The sequence below is a fragment of the Mustela nivalis genome (genome assembly GCF_964662115.1).
Source record: "Mustela nivalis genome assembly, chromosome: 8".
In the NCBI taxonomy this organism is placed as follows: domain Eukaryota; kingdom Metazoa; phylum Chordata; class Mammalia; order Carnivora; family Mustelidae; genus Mustela; species Mustela nivalis.
In genome coordinates this window covers 52,553,497-52,569,750 of record NC_139027.1, presented here as the reverse complement: position 1 = coordinate 52,569,750, position 16,254 = coordinate 52,553,497, and the positions used below count along the sequence as shown (strand labels likewise).

Below are 16,254 nucleotides of genomic sequence, written 5' to 3'. Positions count from 1 at the left end.
AATCAATCTCAACCAAGAACAGTTCATGTTAGAAAAAATTAGAATAAGGGCTAATACTCAATTCTACATTCAGCATGTCAGAAAGCATTTTTGGCCATTATAAAAGTTTATTTAACAAAAAAGCTCAATATGAAAATGCACACGATCTGATTTTTATATTGTAGTAAAACAGGTACTATGGAGAGGGGACATGTGGAAGCAGTTGATTCTTCTGATGAACAAACACATCCATTGTTTATACTCGTTCTAAGGCTTCTAACATGATGATACTATTTCCTCGTATTACCTAAAAAGAAAATTTGAAAAGAACATAATTTATCTGCCAGTCATCAATGAAAGGATTTTCACAAAATCATTAATGGTTTTTCAGTATTAAAGATCAGTTTGTGGGGCTTTTTTCAAGGTGCAGAGATACGGTCTTTTAATCATGACAAGTCAGTAAGCCTTTTTAGAGTTAAGATACATACTTTCTTGGATTTAACAAGACTAACAAGTACCCTTTTGAGAATGCTAAGTCTTCAATGATTCACTTCACCTTCTAAACTGCAGTAAAATAACATACCCATCTCTGTCCCAAGCGATCTGTAAGTCAAAATGTACAGCAGAATGTCAGTTTAGGGGTATAAGATAACTGAGGGAACAAACCAGGATGTAAACTGTGAAAAGTATGCTTTGTGAAGATGGCATTTTAGTTGGGTCTGAAAATAGGGCAGAATTTTGACAGGAAGGTAGAACTCTAAACAAAATTGAGATGAAAAAGTGTAAGGGGATAAAGAAAGAATCGAATTTGAATGTCGTAAAAGGTTATGATGGGAAGTAGGAAACAGTCTGTACCCAATCTTAGAAGGCCTCAAACACCAATGTTAAGGTACTTGGAAGACATAATGAAACCGATAATAAGCCAATGAAGTTTCACAGCCAAGGGAATAACCATTATTATTATTATTTTTTAAAGATTTTATTTATTTATTTGACAGAGATCACAAGTAGGCAGAGAGGCAGGCAGAGAGAGAGGGGGAAGCAGGCTCGCCACTGAGCAGAGAGCACGATGTGGGGCTCGATCCCAGGACCCTGAGATCATGACCTGAGCCAAAGGCAGAGGCTTTAACCCACTGAGCCACTCAGGCACCCTGGGAATAACCAATATTTTATTTTATTATTATTATTATTTTTTAAAGATTTTATTTATTTATTTGACAGAGATCACAAGTAGGCAGAGAGGTAGGCAGGGAGAGAGAGGAAGGGAAGCAGGCTCCCCGCCGAGCAGAGAGCCCAACAAGGGGCTCAATCCCAGAACCCTGGGATCATGACCCAGCTGAAGGCAGAGGTTTTAACCCACTGAGTCACCGAGGAGCCCCATAACCAATATTTTAATGGCAGACAGCTTATGTGCAGGAAGAGAAGTTATAAAGAAAAGGTCCTAGGAGCAGTGCCCAATATAGTAGCCATTCCATAAATGAGGACAAGGAAGGATATTCATAAGCATAGGTAAAATAAATGGCTGGTAGCCAAGTTTAAGATGGGTAGAAAAGTAAGTTAAACTAGAAGGCAAGGAGGCTGCAAACACAAGGAATCCCTGGTGCACTGTAGGTCATACTGTAGCCAAAGATCAGGTCAAGTAGAGCTGGAAATGAGAAGAGGAAATAGTAGAAATGGAGGCATTCTGAATTAAGAAGATTCTAAGTAGAGCTATGCTTGTAGGCAGCTGGAGAAAAAACAAAGCAAAACAAACAAAAACAAAAAAACCCCACCAAAACTTATTTTCTCCCCTCCATTCTATCTGCTTTATTTATTATATACAGTTATTGTCTTCCTCACCCAAATGTCATTACTATGAGAGCACGTGCAATAACCCCAGTGGCTAAAGTGGCAGGCACACAGAGGGCTCAGTAAGAACCTGTTAAATAAACAAATGACCCTGCATGTTTACTGCAGCTGACAGAAGGGAAAGGAACAGGACAGGTGGAACAGTGTCTTGGGAGCCTGGCAGAAACAAACAGCAATGAGTATGATGGGGTGGTGGTGAAGGGCAGCACGAAGAGAAAACAATGCCCTGAAAATGATGGTGGGGACTGAAGGAGCCTACAGTTCTCTAAGTTAGGGATGGAAACGAGAGCTAAACAATAGCACAAAATAGTTCTCAGGGGTTTAATTCCTGGCTTATTTGCAAAAGATGGTATACATCACATCTCTGTGATCAAAACATGAAAAACTGCTACCCTTCTTTCCTCCCTCTCCCTTAAATGTGTCCACTTCTGACCCCAGAAAGGGGAGAGTGGCAGAGAAGTTATTTCAGATAACTAAGAATTTCAGATCTGAGGTTTTTGGGGGCATTATAAAAAAGACAAAACGCTGTGACTTTCATCAATTATTTTCTAAAATATAAGGTACTGCACACATATTTGCATACCACATACTACATGACGTAAGGCTAGTGGGTGGACACCTCTGCTGTATAGTAATCTTCCTATTTTCTCCTTGTGTTTAGGCCTAATTCTCCAAATCAAACTGGAACCGTTAGGTCCAGAATTCCATAGTGCTCCTTTTGTGTTTCAGTGCTAGTTTTTACAAAATGCTGCTCAGACTTTTAGTCTTTTCAAAGGGCACAGCTATCTAATAAAGAATATAAACCTAAAATGGAACTACAGAACCACAAAGCTAGTGAGAACCCCTGAACTACACAGCATCCTAATACAGAATTTTTACTGTGTTCTTAGGGGAACTCTGGGGTGGAGTGAAATCTTAAAAGAATAAGACAGAAATGAGGCCACTGACCACAGGGGGATGTTTCACAGGAAGCCAGTTGAGACATCATTAGATAATTTCCCAGCTGACAGGTCCCTCATACATACTATCTTCCCCTCAGAACACATTTTTTTTTTTTTTAAAAGATTTATTTATTTATTTTAGAGCACACAGGTGGGAGAGGGAGTCTTAAGCAAACTCTGTGCTGAGCAAGGAACCCCATGCAGGGCTCAGTCTCATGACCCTGAGATCACAACCTAAGCCAAAATCAAGAGCCAGAGGTTTAACTGAATGTGCCATCCAGGCGCCTCAGAACACACACATTCTTAATACTACTCTAAATAAAACAGTATTACGTAATTTCAATGGCCTTAATGGGTCACTGACTTGAACAAGGAAATAGCAAAGCCAGTGTACAGTCTCCTTTGCCAAACAGCTTGTGAAAACAAAACCGTAACCTATTTGCTTTTCTTCCAACCTCAGAAAAAACATTCTTGCATTTTCTTTAAAATGTCTTTTTAGGGACGTGTGGGTGGCTTAGTCAGTCAAGCATTTGCCTTTGGCTTGGGTCATGCTCTCAGGGTCCTGGTATCAAGTCCCTCATTGGGCTCCTTGGTCAGCAGGAAGACCGCTATACCCTCTGCCTGCCGCTCCCCCTGCTTATGCTCACTTGCTCTCTGTGACAAATAGATAAATAGAATATTTAAGACAAACAAACAAAAAGCCCTTTAAACTGTCTTTTAATTGGGGGCACTTGGTTGGCTCAGTCAGTTAAACGTTTGCCTCTTGATTTCGGTTCAGGTTATGATCTAAGGATCCTGAGATCAAGTTCTGTGGGAGCGCCATGATGGGTGTGGAGCCTGCTTAAGATTCTTGCCCTCTGCCCCTCCCCCTTGCGCACGCACGCTCTCTCTCTCTCTCAAAAAGTCTTTTTATTAAGGACAATTAATATGTTGTCATTGTTCTGTTTTTTCTTAAAGATCTATTAGAAAGAAAGAGCACAAGTGTGCAGCTGGATGGGCAGAAAGAGAGAAGTAGACTCCCTGCTTAGCAGAGAGGCTGATGTAGGGCTTGACTTCATGACCCTGAGATCATGACCTGAGCCACTTAATCAGTGAGGCACCCAGATGCCCCCCATTATTTCATTTTCAAAATGTTAACTCGGCTGCAAGAATTACTGCCTACGAATACAAACGTTTTTGGTCATACAATAAACATCAGAGGTGGAAGACATGACTGGTTATGAGTACCTACTTACGTGATAGGCAAATTCTGTATAAAGACTAAGCCCATTAAAATTTAGGGGGAAAATTTTGAGAAAGATCCATCATCTAGGTTCAATTCCTTCTCAGATAAAATTCCAATTAGTGTCACACAATTCTCTGAAAAGTTATCTTCCCAAATTAGAACTTTTAGATATCAAAGTCCTTCTTCAATCTTTTTAGCAAATCTGTTGAGATAGAAACTAAAAACATAATTTACCCTCCCCTAGAATAAGATTACTGAATTTGTAAAAGGAAAGGGTAGAGAGGAATTGTGTGTGTGTGTGGGTGTGTGTGTGGTGGTATTTTAAAACCATTTTTAGAATAACCTGGATGCTAATCATTTGCCCATAGTTTTGTTCATTTTCAATGGAAGCTCAAGGATAATGTCCCTGAAAGGAAGGTCTATTTGCATAAAACTTGGGGAGGTGGGGTGGAAGCCTCATATCAAGGGATTCTCCAAGCTGTTTTTCCAGCCCAGACCACTGATTTGGTTTTCTTTTTTTTTTTTTTTAAGATTTTATTTATTTGTCAGAGATAGAGAGCGTGCACAAGCAGGCAGAGGCGGAGAGAAAAGCAGGCTCCCCACTGAGCAAGGAGCCTGATGTGGGACTCGATCCCAGGACCCTAGGACCACGGCCTGAGCTGAAGGTAGTGGCCTAACCCACTGAGCCACTCAGGTGTCCCACTGATTTGGTTTTCAAATGAAAATGCACTTGAAAGGAGCAATAACACACATCTTGGAAAGAGTGATTAAAAAATTGTGAGGGGAAAAAAAAAAAATCTCAACGCTAACAATCAGAAACGTTTACTACCTTTTTTTCTCTTACCACATTTTAGAGATCTTTATACTGTGACTTCCTAAAGCAAAGTTGTCCTTTTTGATTTACTTTTCCCAAGAAACTGGGGACTTACTAAAACTCAATGGTCACATTGTCCTGTGCTGGACGAAGAGTGGGATTCAAAGTCTGGGTCTTGGAAACAACCATCAAATCATTCAGAGACTAAAGGCCTCTGCTATAAAGCTCAAAAATGATTTCCTACAGCGGTTTCAAGTCCAAGGCACTCAGAGGGTTCTGCTTAAGATTCAGATCTAACCTCTAGGTAACTGGGATACTATCACAGTTGTATGACTACCATATGTTAAACAAAGTGGGAAATGGAAAGTCTGACTTTACCTGTTATTTGCCTAATTTCAATTTAATCCAAGACTTTAATAGATAATTAATCCTTATTTCAAAATATGAAATCTCTAAGAGAAAGCTTCTGTCTTTACTTACCACCATTCCAATATTGTTCTGTTGCCCACTAGTTGCCATCTCCACACATTCATCTATCACAAGATTCATAAATGGATCGAACCCCCGCAATATTCCTTGAACATGTCTGCCACCATTTAATTTCACTATAAAAAGGGAAAAAGTAGTTTAAAACTGACCAATAAATATCAACTATTCATTAAAAATTAGGTGGAATAAAACCTAGGTACTTGAGAAATACAATCCTATCCTTACTTTATGTCAAGCAATGGGCTAAACATTTCACATTTAGTTCCACATTTAAACTTACAAAAATCCAGGCTGGGGCGGGATGGGTGAAACAGAGGATGGGGATTAAGGACTGCACTTGTGATGAGCACCAGGTGCTGTATGAAGTGCTGAATCACTATATTGCACACCTGAAACTAATACAACACTTTATGTTAACTATTTTGGAATTTTAAAAAAGAGTAAATAAAAAAAAAAAACCTTACAAAAATCCTATCAAGTAGAATTATCCTAAGTTTTCACAAGGGAACTGAAGTATAGAGCTTCTTAAAAAACTGGTTCAAGGGTAAATAGGTAATGTGGGCTACAGCTGGGATGGAAAGGGAAGGCTGCCTGCCTCTGTAGCCCAGGTCTTTACCTCTACTATCCTTCTAGCACTGTATAGGTCAGAGTTTTAGCTCTGCTCCAGGTCCTTTGCTCTTAAAGGAAAAAATGTTGATATATTTGCAACTATCACAAAACAGGAAAATACCATTAATTTTGTCTAAGTCAGGCAGGGAAGGCTTAAAGGAAATCATGAAAAGTCCAAAAGTACTGCGCAATTTATTAAATATCAGAAATTAGGTATATAAAATTATCTGCACAGGATTTTGATAAACCTCCTTAATTAATGGATGTGAATTAGAGAGAGGTTCTGTGTGACTTAAATTTTTGTGAAGTTGTGCCAAACATGATATACTGCCAAGACACATGTAGAAAGCAACCATTAAAAACAAAACAAAAAAACCCCAAGAAACTTACATGATAATTTCTTGTCCATAAATCTGAAAAAGCAAAAAGGGGTACAAATTATATAACTGATTAAAAAAAATTTTTTTAAAAGATTTATTTATTTGACAGACAGAGATCACAACCAGGCAGAGAGAGAGAGGAGGAAGCAAGCTCCCTGCTGAGCAGAGAGCCTGATGCAGGACTTGATTCCAGGACCCTGGGATCATGACCTGAGCAGAAGGCAGAGGCTTTAACCCACTGAGCCACCCAAGTGCCCCCTGATTAAAAAATTTTAAGCACAAGTAAGCACAAGGTAGGTATAGTCAATAGAATTTGCTAAAACTGCACAATAAAAATGATGAAATTTAAAATAGTAAAAAACCTGTATTCTTGTAGAGGAGGGAGTAATGGGCTACCTTATTTAGCACTTATACAATGTAATTTGGGAAGGGGCAAAATAATAAAAGTAAATCTTAAAAAAGATTATTTTAAAATAATCTCTACACCTAACATGGGCTCACAACCCAGAGATTAAGAGTTATATGCTCCACTGACCGAGTCAGCCAGGGACCCCTTGATGACTGGGTTTTAGAGCCATAACAGAAAAACAATGATCTGTTCATATTTTGGTTATTACGAAAACCAAACAAAGCTGTGAGGAAACTAGAAGGTAATCAAACCATATTCAATTCAATAGCTATTTTATTTTATACTTGAGACAAGTATAACACTTGAGTGTTATTTTATTTAATATTAAGCATCACACTTAGGTGTTCAAGATATTCCTCAACACGTAGTTTTTAGCAGAATAAATACATATTTTGAAGCCTTAAAAAATTTCAAACGGGGAAATCCCATCTCAGTAGGGTATTATGGAAATATTAAGCCACGTAATCAAACCAGTTTTTACCCCTTCCAGTTACAGGCTAGAAAATATGAAATGTCATTAATTTAAAAAAAAAAAAAGTTTGAGAACATGCATGTATGCACAAGTGGGGACGGGCAAAGGGAGAGAGCATTAAGCAGACTCCCTGTTGAGTGTGGAGACTGACAAGGGGCTCCATCTTACCACCCATGAGCTCATGACCTGCGCTGCAAACATGAATGGGTCACTCAAACAACTGAGTCACCCAGGCAACCCTGAAATTCCACCCAATTTAATGTGTAACAGTTCACGGGAGAATCAGAAGTAAGACATACCTCCAGGGCACCTGGGTGAAGCCCCAGTTGAGCACCTGACTTGATTTGGCTCAGGTCATGATCTTAGGGTTGTGTGAAGGAATCCGAATTAGGGCTCTGCGCTCAGAGTGGAGTCTGCTTGTCCCTCTCCCTCCACCCCTCCCCTCACATGTGCTCTCTAAAATAAATAAGTTAGGGGCGCCTGGGTGGCTCAGTGGGTTAAAACCTCTGCCTTCGACTCAGGTCATGATCCCAGCGTCCTGGGATCGAGCCCCGCATCGGGATCTCTTCTTGGCGGGGAGCCTGCTTCCTCCTCTCTCTCTCTCTGCCTGTCTCTCTGCTTACTTGTGATCTCTGTCCGTCAAATAAATGAAGAAAGTCTTTAAAAAAAAAAAAAAAGGAATGGGATTTCTAAATTAAAGCTCGAAGAAACAGCTACAAACACACTCTAAGATTAAGGTAGCTTCTGAATCCTCACCTACTATTAAACACTTCCAGTCCACCCATCTTCTTAGTTCTCTCTAAAACTACTCTCCGGCCACCCTACCTAGCACTGAAGGCTATTCAAGCAGTCCAACAAAGGATGGCACTCCAGGGTCTCCAAGCAAGGAGGGAGAGGGACTGCGCTGGGGGCCGGGGGACCGGTAGATGCACCCAGGAAGGCGAGACAGCAGAACAGAGGCCCCTTTTCTGCCACTGGGAACTCTGCCAGGCCAACCAGGGCGAAACGAGACGTCGGCGAGGGCTTCACGCACCGAGGCGCGAGACCGTGTCAGAACACGCACGCCAGGCACACTGCAGATAATGCAGAGGATCTAAGGAACTCAACTCACGCAGAGAAGCCGCCACCTGGACCTTTCACATACTTACTTTTTCAGCTCGGGAGGGTGAGCTTTGCTCATGGTGTCTACTCGGCAAGCTCAAAGATGCCTCCAAACGGAATTCGTGGCGACCCTCGCGCTCCCGCGGTAGGCCCGGCGTTTTGCGTATGACGTCATCGACCTTGTCAGCCAATCAATTCTCGGAGGAGCTCACATTTCATCTCGCGATACTTTGGGGGCGCCCGAAATTGTCGATCGATCTTGTGTTTCCGGTTGCGTCGCCACCCACTGGCCTAGATGGGGCTAGGGGTGGGACTAGTCCTCTTCTCAGTTCCGTTTCCTCCTTTGTAAAATTGACTTGGCTGTTCTGTCTCCAATCTCTAGGCGGAATTGGTTTATCCCTCTCTCTGTTGCATTGCCTTGGTTGTCGTCTTCATATATACCGTGAATACAGGTTCTAGAGGAGTGGGCCTCCTAATAGTTCTTTGGCACGTATTCCCACATCTCGTCACGCTAAGCCTAGGGTTCCAAGAACATCTTTAGTGACCTCTGGACACCAGATTAGTAGGGTGCAGTGGCTTCAGTTTCTAGGAATTTTAATCTTGAGTGTATTCCCTAAAGACAATCCTCCAAATCTTGTAACACTGCCTCCAGAACCCCACTTGATGTACCGTGTTCCAATATAAAAAACGTAAGCATCTCTAATATGAGATACTCCTGACTTGAAAATCAAGTGTAAAAAGTGATCTCCAACTTGTTCCCACTTAAGTTACCCAAAAGAGGCGAATGCATACGTACGAATAAAATACAACTTGGATTATATAAGATTTAGCTCACAATAGTAAAGCCATTATGATTCTAAGTAGGGGATGATTTTCCAAAATTCGATTCATTCCTAATGTTCAGGAATGGCTCTATTTAAATACGAATGATAGTAAAGACTTAATTAAACTGATTACATAGTTGATACTCTCTTGTCACTCAAAATCCTAAATGTTGCATTTTTCTCAAGAAGGATCATTAATTACCCTTTCCACCTCTTGCTGTTAGTGTTGAGTTGAAGCTAGAATCCTGAAATGGGTATTGAATTTTTTTTTTAGCCTTACAGCATCCCCCCCACCCCAATGGAAGTCATTGTGCTGTAACCTGACCTCAGTTTTCCTGCATTTGAATCATAGTTCATAACTAATTTACTCTTTAATTTTTTTTTTAAATTTTTACTCCTCAAGACCTCTTAAGAAACTTATTTCACAAACTACAAAGAGAAGCATCCTAAGAAAGTTGTATAGTCACACCCAGACATAAGAAACATAATAGTGGAGGAAAAACTAAACCTTATTTATTTTTTAGAACTGAACCACTAGGAAAATATATCACAGCCTTGAAACACCAAACACAGGCTATATTATCATTTCAAGTAGTAAGTTGGTAAAAAGACAATAAGGTCCTTATCAAAATGAAAAGGTGCTAGAGCTGGGGCAGAACACTGCTTGCTGCAAAGGCCCCAGGAAAAAGAGGTGTTTGGTAATGGAGGGGGGACTTTCCCTCTTTTCCTTTAAAGGAATCACAGCTCACCCCCGAATCACCTACTTGTTCTCCTTTGACCTTCTGGTTGCCAAGGGATTGTCCCAATAGCGCCATATTATTTGAGGCGGCAAAATAAGCAATACTGAGTTTAGGCTTTCATTCCATTCTGTTCTATAAAAACTGGTTTTTCCAAATCCAGTATCTAATAACTTGTAATTAAGAAGACAACAGTTCCTCCTTCAGTGTTCATTCCTGGATACTTGTATATAGTGCAATCAAAACCCCCTTTCAAGGGAGAGTGTCACTACGAGATTGTCCTGCTGTTCTCTAGCAGACAGCCTCAGGGCCCATCATGGCAGCCAGTGAGAGGGAAGATCTGCTTCCCATACCCAGTGCAACATTGCCTGTCATGTTTTTACAGGGTCTCCTACCTAGCTGGAAGATGTAATGGATATTTCAAGAAAAGCATATCCATATCTTGATGGCCAGAAACAGATATCCACAAGAACTGTTCCAAGTTCTTAACTGAACTACCCCTCCCAACTCCACATCTTAAATCAACTTCATGCCCTTATATATAAAATAAAACCAAGCAAGACAAAGACCCAGAAACCTTTTCTCCCTTCTAAATTAGTGACATTGTGGATTTTGTTTTACAGCTTATAGAAAAATGATTTGGTGATCCTTCTGGTAAATAGGAAGTTGGCAACAAACAGAAACATCTTTGCTCACACCACCAGATCATAGGCAGATTAGGAACCTGCCAGCCTGTTGGTACCTGTGTACTGAGAAGAATCTGGTATCTTGGAGGTCGGCTCTGGCTTGGTTCAAGGGAGATCCCTAGTGCCAGGACAAGCATGTGAAATTTAGGCTATCAAAAACTCTCCTGTGCCATCTCTGACCCAAATTTTAGCACCAGTTTTTTCCATTTCACTTTTTAGGTTCGAAACATAAAGGAACCAGTGTCCAGAGGCAAGTGACATGGGCCTCAAACTTGCTGCCATTGTTAATTTCTTCATAAAGTTCATTTAAAAGACCCAAACTCCCATTTCTTCTCAAATGGATTCCTGCCATGAGCTCCGATGGCCAATTGTGAAGACCTCTATTTCCCAATGGACAAGAGAGACTCCTTCATCTTCTTGGTCATGGTCGGGATGAGGTGCATGTGGTCATCCACACACTTGGTCACACAACTCTCCAGCTGCCGCTTCACCTGAAGCTCTTTACTTCCTGCATCTATTGAATCTTTGGCTTTGTCATTGCAATGCATGGTGCATCGGGCAAGGCGGTCCTGTGGCAAGAAGGAAGAAAGTAGAGAAGGCTGAAAGGCTGACCTCCATTTACCAAGTGCTTACCATGTGCTAGGTCCCTTCCTACATATTGTGGCTTGACATATATAATCTTGATCAATTAAAGGGACACTATAGTGCAATTAACCAAGATTATCCTGACTGAAATAGAGGGTAGCACCAGGAGGGTCCAGAAAAAGCATGACAAGAAAGCAGATGAATAATAGAATGATACAGAAGCCCCCTCCAGGAAGTGGGAAGTAACTAGAGGCTGCTGTTGGTCAGTTACAGTTAAGATTCTTTTTTTTTTTTTTTTTTTTTTTTTTTTTTTTTTTTTTTTTTTTTTTTTTTTTTTTTTAAAGATTTTTTTTATTTATTTATTTGTGAGAGAGAGAGTGAGAGCGAGCACAGGCAGACAGAGTGGAAGGCAGAGTCAGAGGGAGAAGCAGGCTCCCTGCGGAGTAAGGAGCCCGATATGGGACTCGATCCCAGGACGCTGGGATCATGACCTGAGCCGAAGGCAGCTGCTTAACCAACTGAGCCACCCAGGCGTCCCTACAGTTAAGATTCTTTAATACCTGAACTTGCTATAGAAAAACACTCAACAAATATTTACTGAATATCTACTATGTGTCAGGTACTCTCCTAATGCTGGGGAATACAACAATGTGTAAAACAGATAAAAGTTCTTGCCCTCATAGAACTTACATTCCAGTGAGGGGATATAGACAAAATGAGGGGAGATGTTGAAGCAGTTGGATATATGAATCTGGAGATCAGGAGTGAATTTTGTCTAGAGATATGAATGAATGTAAGAGTCTTTGGCCTATAGACGATATTTATAGCAGATATTTATAGCTATGAGACTAGAGAATTCGATTGAAAAAAGGTCCAAGAGGTCAATATTTAAAAAAAAAAAAAAAAAGAAAGAAAAAAGGTCCAAGAAAAGCACTAGGCATTCCAATGCTAGGTTGGAGGGGAAAAGCAGGAAAGGAGCCCAAGAAAGGATGGCCAGGGAAAGAGGTAGAAAACCAGAGTGAGGTAACTTTTCTTTTTTCTTTTTAAAGATTTTATTTATTTATTTGACAGACAGAGATCACAAGTAGGCAGAGAGGCAGGCAGAGAGAGAGGGGGAAGCAGGCTCCCCACTGAGCAGAGAGCCGGATGCAGGGCTCAATCCCAGGACCCTGGGATCATGACCTGAGCAGAAGGCAGAGGCTTTAACCCACTGAACCACCCAGGCACCCCCAGAGTGAGGTATCTTGATGCCCAACTGAACAAACTGTTTCAAAGGGGCGAGTGATCACTGCATCAGTGATGCAGACAGGCTGAGTAAAATGAGGAATGAGAAATTACACTGGATTTAGCTCCATGGAGGGGAGTGCCCAGAACAGTTCGGGTGAGTGGAAGAATAGCTTAATTGGAGAGGACTAAAAAGTGAACAGAAGGAGAAAGTTATACAACAATTCAAGAATCAAAATGTCGAAGACCCTATTAATAAAATTAGCTGTCAAAATGAACACAAAGAAACCTCTCTGGGTTCAGGATTTTGTGTAAGTCAGTCCTTTGCAGTGTCAGTGATTTTGAAGAATTCCATAGAGCAGAATGTAAAAGTTGCATATTAGCTACAATTTGTCCCATGTGAACAGGATCTCAGGCTTCAATAAACTGGTTCAGAAGTGGGCTCTGCTTTCTCCAACCTCCAGTCATAGAAAGGGAATAAAATGAAGTTGCGGCTACTTTTTTCTCCAGAAAGAGATACAGTGGATACCTTTTGCTCTTAGTGACCTCAGAGGGGCTTGCGAGGAAGGCATCAATGAGTCAGTATTACTACTCCTTCACATAAATGACTGCTCTTTGGTGACATGGGAGCTGCCCCCTAGGTGTAGCAAACAGGGGTCGTTCTAGGTAGGCGTGTCCACAACAGGATGGCAAGATACTGCTCCAATCTGCATCTCTTAATGACTAGCCTACTCCACTTCCTGAGGATTCTACTAGCTTAAAAATGAATGAATACACGTCTTAGAAGGCTTTACACTATACAGTATATATATTGTATTTTGTGTCTATGGGAGGGAAAAGGCTCTTGGTCATGAACTCCTTTTCACATCATTTTGTCTCTGGAAATACTTATAGCACTCAACCTCCAGGAGTTTTTCCCAAATTTCAAACCCCATAAAGACTGCCTGGCCACAAGACTGTCCCAAATGTTAAAAGAACCAAGATGCTAAAGGCAAGAGCTTTGAATGAATGCTTGTCATCTCTTGCAAAAGAGCACCATCAAGGCATGAAGTCCTCTGCCTGGGGTATTTCTCACCTGGAACTTCTCCAACTCACTGGTCACCAGGGCCTGGGCTTGAGCCAGAGGCGCATGGCAGCGTTCAATGCACTGGTGCACCTGCTGCATGGACGCCTGGCTGTCCTCACAACAGCTGGCACTGCACCGGAACATGAGGCCCTGGGGAGGGAGGGCAGAGAGAGAGAGAGGTGAGGCGGGAAAGCCTCTGGGGCAGAGATAATCATGGAGTGCAACAGAGGAGCATCTCTATTTGCACCTCTCCTAACAGACATCAGGAACCTAAAATCACACATGGGAAAAGCATACTCGAAGCCTAGCAGAAGGTTCCATGGCCTTCTTGCTGCTAGCTCATTGGCACTTGTTGCACCGTAGACTGGGTGGACGGAGAAGGTAGCGGTGGGTCAGATGAAGTCAAATTCTGAAAACCAGGTACCTATGCCACTCGGTTCAGAGGTCAGCAACCTCTAGCAATCTGCTTTCCACCAGGGGGCAACCGATCCATTAATCAATGACTCAAGAAGCGCTATAACAGAAACCCCACAATTTGGTTAGGGAGGCAGGACCAACAGCCACAGACCATTTAGGCGATCAAAGCACAACGGCCGTACAAACCAGCGATGTGTGGAGCGACACTAAAACCGGCATGACATGGCCACTGAGGAAGCCAAACACTTTTGCCTTTCCGGTGTTTCACCTTGGCCGTGCCCTTTCTGGGCCTCCGCCTGCTCACCTGCCGAAGGGGCAGCGCTACACAGGAACGCGGGGAGGGGGGTGACACCGAACGCCTCACACCAAGGGCTTTCTAACGCTGGTCCGGGGTCTAACACCCTCTCCCCGGAACTGGCCGGGGGGAGGGAAACAGCTTTGCGCGTGGGGAGGGAACACAGATTGCATCCACTCGGCGGAAGCTCCAGGACTTCTGAGGGTGAGAGGTGCTTCCGAGAGCGCGGCGGCGACCCCAGGGACGCCCCGACTCGGGTCTGCGGAGAGGCGGGCAGCGGCGCGCCGCGGCGGCCAAAGAAGAGCGGACTGCCGGGACTCGCCGGCCTGACCCCCGCCCGCTACCTGCATCTTCCTGATATTCTCTCTCTCCAGACTCTTCACCATGGAGTCCACCGCCTCCTGTACCCGCAGCTGCTGCATCTCCGCCATGGCGACTCCGCGCTGCACACTCTCCGCGCCGGCGCCCACATGGAGCCCCGCGTTCGGCCCGCCCCCTTGCTGCGGCGGCCGGGGTCACCGCCACCCTTCCCCGCCCACGCCGCCGCCTGGCGTCGGAGAGGAGGAACTGCAGCCACCCACCCCCTGCTGTGCCCCCGCCTCCTCATCTGGCATGCAGGCGTCTGCCCCTCCTCCCCTCCTGGCCCCGCCCCGCATTCCCTGCTACGCCTGAGCCCCTGGGGGCTGGACAGGGGAGCTGGGATTCCCTGTCTCCATCCTGTCCTCCCTCCTTCCCTGTCTTCCTTCAGAGTCTTAAAATAATATTTAATATAATTAATATCCAGGTCAAAGCACAGATCTTAGTTATACAGCTCGAGGATTTTTAACAAACCTTGCCTTTTCGTCGTCAGTTTTCCCCTTTTTCCCCCCCTTACTCCCCTACCCTTGACCTCAGGCAACAACTGATCTGCTGTTACTACAGATTAAATTTTCCTTTTCCTTAATTTCATGTATGTACATACGATCGACACTCGGACAATATGGGGTTAATGTGGGATTGGGGCCCCGACCCCCAACCCCAGTGGAAAAACCCCCATATAACTTTTGAATCCCCCAAAACTTAAACTAATAGTTTACTGTTGACCAGAAGCCTTATTGTTAACAGTTGATTAAGATATTTTGCTTGTTTTATGTACTATATACTATATTCTTATAATGAAGTAAGCTAGAGAAAATACTAAGAAAATCCTAAGAGAAAATACATTTGTAGTACTGTATTTATTGAAAAAAAAAAAAAAGTCCCTATATAAGTGGACTGGTGTGGTTCAAACCCCTGTGGTTCAGGGGTTAATTGTACGTGGTTTTTTTTTTTTTTTTAAAATTTAATTTATTTATTTGACAGAGATCACAAGTAGGCAGAGAGGCAGGCAGAGAGAGAAGGTGCGCTGAGCAGACTCCCTGCTGAGCAGAGAGTCTGATGCAGGGCTTGATGCGGGGCTCCATGCGGGCCGGATGTGGGGCTCCATACGGGACTCGATCCTAGGACTCTATCCTAGAACTCTGGGATCATTACCTGAGCCGAAGGCAGAGGCTTTAACCCACTGAGCCACCCAGGTGCCCCTCTATGTGTGTTTTTAAGATTGTGTCCCTCTTACACTGCTTTAGCTACTCTCACAAGTTTGAGCTCAGGTTGTGATTTCAGGATGGTGAGATTGAGCCCCCTATGGGGTTCTGTGCTCAGTGCTGATGAGGGGGCCTCCTTAAGGCTCTCCCTCTGCCTAATCCCCCAACCATGTTCACAACCCCCCAAATAAATAAACAAATCTTAAAAAAAAGAATGAGAGGAGAAAAGAACATTCATACAAAGTGAGGACATAATGATGTGAATGATGGTGGGGCCTTTGCTGTAGGGCAGGGCTGTTGGCAATATATATATATAAGTCATAAATATATAAGAACTCCCTGACTCAACAATTCCATGTAAAGGAGGAACTAAGGGAAACAATGTTTGGAAAGACATGAGTAAGTATGCTTACTACACTATTTGCAATAGTTATATTTGGAAGCAAGTAAATGTGTAACAATAGGAAACTGATCAAATAATTAATAAAAGTACCACACAACAGAGTGCCCTGCAGGCAGAAAGCATGATGTTGCAGGAGTGTTTTTATTTTTTAATTTTTTATTTTTAAAGATTTTATTTATTTATTTGAT

The 16,254-nt window shown here is 42.7% G+C and overlaps 2 protein-coding genes across 4 annotated transcripts; both read right to left on the bottom strand.

The window, feature by feature from the left end:
- Window positions 1–87: 87 nt before the first annotated feature.
- Window positions 88–8,687, bottom strand: SNRPG (small nuclear ribonucleoprotein polypeptide G). Of its 3 annotated transcripts, XM_082744101.1 has the most exons (5): window positions 8,315–8,404; window positions 7,992–8,239; window positions 6,296–6,318; window positions 5,288–5,412; window positions 88–286 (listed from the first exon to the last, which is right to left on the bottom strand). In XM_082744101.1, exons 3-5 carry the CDS (start codon window positions 6,312–6,314, stop codon window positions 236–238), a joined length of 195 nt encoding a protein of 64 aa, XP_082600227.1. In that variant the 5' UTR covers window positions 6,315–6,318; window positions 7,992–8,239; window positions 8,315–8,404; the 3' UTR covers window positions 88–235. The 3 variants fall into 3 exon arrangements, with proteins under 3 accessions (XP_082600227.1, XP_082600226.1, XP_082600228.1); XM_082744100.1 differs by lacking the exon at window positions 7,992–8,239 and having other exon boundaries at window positions 8,315–8,687; XM_082744102.1 differs by lacking the exons at window positions 6,296–6,318; window positions 7,992–8,239 and having other exon boundaries at window positions 8,315–8,432.
- An 895-nt stretch (window positions 8,688–9,582) lies between these two features.
- FAM136A (family with sequence similarity 136 member A) lies at window positions 9,583–14,653 on the bottom strand. The gene is made up of 3 exons (XM_082744097.1): window positions 14,446–14,653; window positions 13,399–13,539; window positions 9,583–11,083 (listed from the first exon to the last, which is right to left on the bottom strand). Exons 1-3 carry the CDS (start codon window positions 14,530–14,532, stop codon window positions 10,895–10,897), a joined length of 417 nt encoding a protein of 138 aa, XP_082600223.1. The 5' UTR covers window positions 14,533–14,653; the 3' UTR covers window positions 9,583–10,894.
- Between the last annotated feature and the right edge of the window lie 1,601 nt (window positions 14,654–16,254).